Source organism: Gossypium hirsutum, chromosome A02, assembly GCF_007990345.1.
Source record: "Gossypium hirsutum isolate 1008001.06 chromosome A02, Gossypium_hirsutum_v2.1, whole genome shotgun sequence".
NCBI lineage: Eukaryota > Viridiplantae > Streptophyta > Magnoliopsida > Malvales > Malvaceae > Gossypium > Gossypium hirsutum.
This window is the reverse complement of record NC_053425.1, coordinates 18,591,075-18,599,655: the sequence shown is the minus strand read 5'-3', so window position 1 is coordinate 18,599,655 and position 8,581 is coordinate 18,591,075. Positions and strand designations below refer to the sequence as shown.

At 31.7% G+C, this 8,581-nt stretch overlaps 1 protein-coding gene and 1 pseudogene across 1 annotated transcript; one reads left to right on the top strand and one right to left on the bottom strand.

The window, feature by feature from the left end:
- Window positions 1-864: 864 nt before the first annotated feature.
- Window positions 865-4,470, bottom strand: LOC107951120 (endo-1,4-beta-xylanase 5-like; annotated as a pseudogene).
- Window positions 4,471-4,860: 390 nt separating this feature from the next.
- Window positions 4,861-6,144, top strand: LOC107951119 (AT-hook motif nuclear-localized protein 17). The gene has a single exon (XM_016886051.2). It carries the CDS (start codon window positions 5,052-5,054, stop codon window positions 5,958-5,960), a length of 909 nt encoding a protein of 302 aa, XP_016741540.1. The 5' UTR covers window positions 4,861-5,051; the 3' UTR covers window positions 5,961-6,144.
- The last annotated feature ends 2,437 nt before the right edge of the window (window positions 6,145-8,581 follow it).

The window sequence follows — 8,581 nt, the reverse complement described above, 5'->3', positions numbered from 1 at the left end:
TAATTTAATAAAATTCTTAGTATTAAATATTCTTATATGAATTTACTAAAATCATAATATATTATACTATAAAATATAATTTAAAATAATTATGATTAAATATAATTTAACAAAAATATATAATTTAATAAAATTCTTAGTATTAAATATTCTAATGATTGTATCAACAAACTTCATAAATTTCTTCTATCAAATATTAAAATATTTGAACTTGACTTTGAATATTGATTTTATGATTGTTACTTTACCATCAACAACTCAAGTTCAATTTACTTAACAACATAATGAATTAGGGTTTTTCTTCATATTCCCAATTATGTATTCATTTCCGACCGTAAAGCACCTTTCAACTCATCTCATCAGTAATTTTCTGTCCATTGAAAAATTAGGATTCTATTGTTTGTGCATCAACAATTTCAAACTCTAAAATTTAGAACGTAAATTTTATTTTCTCAATTTCAATTTTGTTTCTAGATTTGAATTGCAGCAATTTTGGTCTTCAATGTTGTTTTCTTCTTTCATTTTAACTTCTTCTTTTTTTGTTATATTTTCTGTAGAAAGATGGATTTTTTATGATTAAACTTTTAAACATATTTATTTTCAATTTTTTCCACGAGCATTTAGATAAGAAAAATATTAAAACTATTCAAAAGTTACTTGTTTGCTTCAAAACGAAGCATATAAGGACTAAATTGCTTATTTTTATATTAGAGGACCCAATTTGCTCTTGAATTTCTAATAGTTTAACCAACAAAAGTCTTACATGAGCTAACAAAAAACCTCTCCAACTAAATTGCACGCATAACTTGTTTAGCAAGGTTCATTTTGTCTAAAGATTGAACAGACTTGGATTAACAATTTATATAGATAAAATGTACTCTTATTGTAATCGACTTGGACAAATATGAATGGTGGTCATCTTTTATAAATACAAATTTGTCATCACACAGGTTTAAAAGAAAGTAAAAAAAAAAAAAGCTGATCATTTCATCATTCAATTTTAAACATTTGAGAAAGGTATATGTTTTCTGTCTGGCCATGATTCTATTTTCTCAAAGCACTTGACAGGTACCACCCCGTCAAAACCCTCAGTCAATATCACTTTGTTGTCTGAAATGTAAAGCTTCATGCCTTTTGCAGTCATCAAGAAAACAAGCGAAGACAACTTAAGAACCGTAGTTTGGCAAGAACAAATCAATATATGTTCGGCCACACTCTAAAGAAAAGTGAGAAAGATGACTTGCTTCTTTCATGATTCTATGAACTGAAGCAATAACTGCAAGCATGCTTACCTTCCAAAGCTTTTCTAACATCAAGATAGATCAAAACGTTTAACATCTCATCTCATACCTGAAGAGGGTAAAAGAACAAATCATCATAAGCCCTGTACAGCATTTAGATTCACTAAAACTCAATTTATGCCGATTAGTGCTTGTCATTTCCCATTATTGCTTAAAATTCACGTTATATATCGGCATCTTAGTAATCCCCTTTCATAACAAGCATAATAACACCCCTAAGCAGTTTGTCACGTATATCGTGCTGGCATATTAAAAATAGAGAGTAAAATGAAGGAGTTCGTATGTCAAAGTTCAGAGGAACAGTAAAGAGAAATTTCATGATATCTCACCACTTATCACTTCACCGTCAGTCGGTAAGCCACTTGAAAAGTGAACATGCAATCTTTTCATGCGCTTCAAACCTGACTCCAAAATTGATTCCAAATTCCTTTTATAGGTTCCATGTACGCAAACAATCATCTCAGGGAAAATCAAGAGGATTATGCAAAATAAAAGGCATAAAGAAAGTCCATAAATCTAAGAGACATGATGTTCTTACATTGCACTTCATCAGCTGAAAGGATTTGTTTTAATAATCTTTCGGGCTCAACTGTCTGCCAACGTGACATACAATATCTTCCTTAGAAGTGCATAGACATAAATAAAGATGCTCAAAACAACAGCTAAAAATAATCTAAGGTGACAATTCAGATAAAGCATGAAGAAATTAATAAATTTTTAAGAAAGATTCATCACCATGACGGTGTGGCCTTGGTTTGCACGTATCAGAAGCTCCCCATTTTCCTCAAGAAGGCTAAACTGTTGTTTATTATCTTTTCTGACAGCCTACAATCAATAAACATAAAAACCATGAAATTTCTGTTGGCTGCAAAACGAACATTTTCCTTCTCATGATTGTTTATACACCAACATTTTGGAGACCAAGAATCTAAATTACTACTGGTAACAGCTCAAAGATCACTTATAAGTAAACAACAAATAGTATTTAGCTCAAAGAAGGAAAATGTTTATACATCAACAGCTCAAAAAACATTTCTGAGGCAGTGCATGAACTGTCATCTTTCTTCTCCCGAGTTCGGCACAACTCATCTGCTTCTTCCCTGCATTAGTAAACTGATCACTTAATTTGCTTATATAAAATTCAACATGCAAATACATGGATTTAGCAACACTAAAAGGAATAGAATTATGGAATAAAAAAATAGTAATTTTTTTGTCGGCATCATCCAGCTTTTGCTTTTGAGCATCGTCAGCTGCTGACTGCTCACTAGGCGATGGATACACTGGAAAATCATTACCGAACATAATATTAAGTTGCTACCAACTATGAATTCAGTCAATTGATACAACAGTAAGTCCACATATTCTTCAGCAAAACAACTGCACAATATATTTGCTACTTGAAGAGATTTATGTGCTTCACCTCATTTCTTTCCCATTATTTACATTTTAGAAAAGATTTCCATTCATTTCCTCGGCAAGGGTTTCATTAACATTGTCTTTTACAAAAACTAGAAGTTTTTCATAAGAATTTCACGACACTACTTATTAATGTATTAGATGCTCAAAGAAAGAAATTGCATCAGTTGCTAGTTTCAACTGCCTAAAACATTTTAATCTAGTAGAAGACAAAAGTAATTTCACTCATGCAGGCATGTACTTGGGGTCTTCCCAGAATATGTTGTGGCCTCTGGCTATTATTTGGTGGGCTCTAACAAACTCCAGCATTTGGTCAGCTAAGGTGTAGTTGGTCTTCCCTTGATCTGGTTCTGTTGCATACCATTTCAGTTCATTTTCAAACACTGCTGCATTGAATCATTCAACAAACCAGTTCTGGAAGACAAAAAGAAAACAAGATCAATTAGCTAGCATTGTCCGACAAGTATTAAGAAATGAATATGAACACATACCTGATAGGGCAAATTCCCAAGAATGGTGTGTGCTATTGCAGAACCAAATGGAAAATCCTTTGAGACTTGGTTTATAGTTATTACTGCTCCTTGCAACCTATTACCTTGTTGATCTGAGACATGTATTGTTACAGCACGCTTCCTTTGCTGGGGAAAAAATAGACGGTAAGTAATTTTGTTAAGATATTGAACATTACCATTGTTGAAATATCATTTCACAAAGTGTGTCAACAGTAATTACAGTGTTAATCATGAATTGCTGGTTAAACCTCCATTCTTGTTCTGTAAATGGCTGTAACGAGGAACTATCAATTGTTATATCAATGTCTCTATCATCTGAGTTCTGCATATCCAGGACATTAGAAAAAAAAGGGTTCTTAGAAGCAAAAATCAGTGACAGCATTAATAATCTAATGCTCAATCTTTTTCACATATAAAAGCCTAAATTTATATTGATTTGAAAACAGGTTCACTTGGAATAGCAGTAAAGCTAAATTTGAAGGTGAATCAAGAACAAATCCACCTTTGAGAAATGACCAGCAACCATTCTTAGCCAAAACAGTCCCTATACAATTATATGTTTTGTTTTCTGTCTTCAAGCTTGCCCTAATGAGAGCTGAATTTGCACATTGTATTTTGATCCAAGCTGTAATTGCACCAAACAGAGTAAGCCAATCCTGTAATGTTTCAAAATACAATTTTTCTGATATTCACAGTAAAAGTTTTCCACTTGAACAATTATCATTGCAAACAATTAAAATTATCGGAAAGAAAACATAAATTGATTCCATAATTCTGATATTCACTAAACCCTCATCATTGGTCAAAAGCAAGATCGACCCAACACTTCTTTTTCCAATCGAAAGGTCATTAATGTAATCCAAAGACAACCAATCTAGTCAATATCATCACGATCAGACAAGGAAATATATATTTTTCAAGGATTCCAACAAAACCCAGAAATTCAGTAGAAGAAAAAAAAATCTCATATAAGAATTTCCACAACGAACTATTTGTTTCTTCAAATAATTATATGCATGCACATTTAAAAATCGATAAATAAAAGCTATTAGTTTTTAATGGAATACCTGATTAGAGCATGTAGGTCTTTGGATTTCTCCTTGATTTCAACGATCTGAAAAAGGAATGAAGAACGGAAGAAGGAGAAAGAGCCTTACCTGGATGAAGGAGGAACCGGAAGAGGTCATTGACCAAACTGATTTGCAACCCAAGGGGAAGGGGAAAGGGAATGGGAAAGAGGAGAAGAAGGGTAACCAAACATCAGAAAAACCTGAAGAATGCAACTGAAGAATAGATGGGTAAAAGAGGAAAAGAAAAAGTAACTGAAGTTGCTAAATTTTTACTGAAGCTTTTAGCACCAGTCAGCTTAAGGCTGTCCAGTGCAGTAGAAATTCCTCACTGTACTGGAAGCCAACACATCCAAAGGCTGTCCAAAGTCTAGTCCAGTGCAGTGAGATTGATAATAGAGGGGAAAACATTCAACGCACTGTTGTGCGTTTGCATCCAAAGGGGCCATTAGTTTCAAAGCTGCCATTCACTTTCTGTGTCTTTCTTCTATTTCTAAAGTCTAAAACCTTCTCTTCTCTCTCTCACTCTCAAATCCCCAATCCCCATTTATTATCTGTCTCCCTTTGCCCGTCTTTCCACAAATCCACTGTCCACACCTTTCTCCTCGCCTCTCTTGCATTTCTCTTCCATCTTGTTCTTTTCCTGTTTTATTTTTTCTCTTTTAATTCTTATTTTATTTCAAAAAACCTCATCAATCATACATATAGACAAAGCCATTTATAGAAAACAATAAAAATAAAAAAATCTCATCATGAAAGGTGAATATGTAGATTACGAAAAAGGAAATCCCAACAACATGTTCTCTAAACTTCACCACCACCACCACCAACGCCAAAACCAACCTTTCTCTCATCACTTCCCTCTCTCTCACCAATCCCAACCTCCTATCTCCGATGACCCCAATGACCCTTCCACCACCCTCAATTCTTCTCTCCCTCGTCTTGGCAGCGCCGGTGCCGATGGAGCTTCCATTGAAGTTGTTCGACGACCCAGGGGTCGTCCTCCAGGTTCCAAAAATAAGCCCAAACAACCCCTCCTCTTCTCTCGGGAACCTAACCCTGCCATGAATCCTTACGTTCTCGAAATCCCTGGAGGGAACGACGTAGTTGATGCTATCTCTACCTTCTCTCGCCGCAAAAACATTGGAATCTGCGTACTTACAGGATCTGGAACCGTTTCCAATGTAACTATCCGCCAACTTTCGTCTACGCCGGGAGCTGTCATAACTTTCCATGGCAGATTCGACATCTTATCCCTCTCAGCCACGTTCCTACCCCCAACGACGTCGTATCAGGTTCCGAACACGTTCTCTATCTCTTTAGCGGGTCCTCAAGGCCAGATCGTTGGAGGTTTCGTGGCTGGCTCCTTGGTGGCGGCTGGCACGGTGTATATAGTTGCCGCTACGTTTAACAACCCTTCATATCATCAGTTACCAGGAGGAGGAGGAGGAGACGAAACTAGGAATACGATGTCGTCTGGTGGAGATGGTGAAGGTGAAGGACAGTCGCCGCCGTTTTCTGGTGGCGGCGGAGATAGTACTGGTCACGCCGGCGGTTCAGAATCTTGTGGGGTTTCGATGTACAGTAGTCATTTCGGTGGTGGATCAGATGTGATTTCGGCTCCAACTGCTAGACCACCACCTCCTCCACCGCCTTACTAATTTAGGTTCAAGCTTTATCTTTCTTTCAAAAATATTCTTCTTTGGTATAACTCTGAATTTAATGGAGTTTCAATTATGGTGTTCTTTTTTTTTTTCTCCAAATCTTCTCTTTCTGTATGAGTTATGCAGTTTTTGTATTTCATCATCATAAATATAATCATTAATTATCTTGTTTACATTTTAATTTTGAATTCTTAGTCAATTTAATCATATAAATAACATAATAAACAAAATTTTTAAGAAGATATTAAAAGTAAATGGAACATAAAATACGTTGTTGAAAGTTGATATACAATTTTAGTAAATTTATATTTATTGGATTGAATTAAACTCCAAAATTTCCTTTCTTTCATATCTAATCATCATATTTTGTACTTTGCTCTGTCTCTTTTTGTCATTTACTTTTCATCCGATTGTGTAAAATATCGTAAAGGGAAAAGAAAGATAAGGGTAGTGGGGCAGCCACCGGACTCCATTAAATTTTCCGCCACTCTCTTTCCCATGGTGTTTGATTCTGAATGGTTTCAAAGGGATAATGACATTTATTGCTGTTCTTCTTGTGATATTGGGAGAAATAATTTTATGAAATTATTAATTTTATATTAATTTTAATTTTTTAATAAGAGAATAATAATTAGATTTTTTTTATTTTTTAAAAATATTAAAAATTAAGAGAAAATTTTAATTTTTCATTTTTTGTGAAAATGAATAATGATAATAATATGTAATTACAATTTCATACGATATTTTCTCCTGATATGGTGATAGAATTCATTTTTGTTAATGTAAAATTAATATTTTAACCAAATTATAGGGCTTTTTTACTTAGATAATACATAAATAAAATTAATTATGAAAATAAAGTTTATTGTAAATTATTTATGAGAATGATATGTTTTTTACCATAAAATTAAATATCATTAATGTGTCAAACGACACCAGCTATAAAAATATTTTAATAAAATAAATAAAATAAAAAATAATATTTTTATGTAAAAAGGGTGAAGTCAAAATGTTAGGTTGTGATATAATTTTGAATTCCATACCTCTAGTTTACAAAAATTAGAAGTTAGTCTTTTTATTATCATAATTAATAAAATCATCAATTCAATAATTTATATGTGGCAAACTAAAAAAGAATCAATGGTTTAAGTTTATATGTTTTATCAACAATTAGATTAGTTTTAATAATGTACGAGGATTAAATTTTAACAAATTAAAATAAATAGATTAATTTCTCAAATTTTTTTTATAAAATAAAGAGGAAAAAATTCATAATTAGACTTTTAAAACGAACTAATTCATAATTAGACCTTTAAAACAAACTAAGTAATACTAGACATTGTATGATTATAGAAAACATATATGATATCGAAAAATAATTAAAACATAAACTTATTAAAATATTCTAATTTGCCACATATAAATTGTTGAATTGATGATTTTATTAATTTTTTGCATATGGATTTGACAAACGATTGATCTTGAAGTAAATAATTTGATGATCGAATTTAATAGTGTTAAATAATTTGGTTAACTTTTTAAATTAGAAAACATAAAAAAATCAAATTAAAATAAATTAAAATAAAAGAGCTAACTTCTAATTTCTATAAAATAGAGATACTAAAATCAAAATTATACCATAACCACCTCAATTAAAAAGAAAAAAACAAAAGTTAGGAGGAGAAAAAGGGATGTCGCTGGCATTTTGGCTTCGCCTCATTTTACACTAAAATATTATTCTTTTAAAAAATATTATTTTATTTATTTTTATTAAAATATTATTTTTTATAATTAATACCTTAAATTTTATTGTAAAAAATATATTATTCTAGTAAATAATATCTCATTTTCTCAATTAACTTTTTTTTTAATTATCTAAGTAAAAAAAACTCAATTATATAAGAAATTATGAAAATGTCTAAGGGTGGGTTTGGATAAGCAATGCATTTATTTGCAGTTAATGTTAAAACATCAGTAATAATAAAATAAAAAATTATAACGTAAGACAAAAAATAAACTAAACATATTGCACATCACCGTCAATCTAAATCTATTTTAAATTAATTTAATGATACATGTCTTTTTTTAACTGTTTTTTTGGTGTTTTCCTTTTTCTAGTAGATGTTCTTTTTTGGCATGTATTGGATCTTCTATTTTTAGCTTTTTAGTAAGCAGGACTTCATTACTGCATTAATGTTTTATTGTTATTTTTAAAGGAACCTAAAGTTTTATCCACTTTTAGCTCCTTTTTATTTTGGCCATCTTTTTTCAAAAGTTAACGAAAATGGTGGTCTATTAATTAGGATAATAATATATTTGGTCTTCAAAATTTATATTTTATTAATTTGATCTTAATTCTTTAAAATGTACAAGTTCCATCAATTTGGTCCTCAAAACATATTTCACCATAATATTCCAAAGCTTCAACTTCTCTTCTTCAATGGCTACTTCTTCTCTTCAAGTCTCAGTTTCCTCCACAACTAGTTGAATCCGAGTTATTTTGTATTTTCTTTTTCTCTTCAACTTTGGTTAAACAAATGAAAAGTTTTACAAATATCCTTAATCCCCCTATTAATCTAGCTTGTGCAAACTGCATTAATCCCTAGTTAAATGGTCCG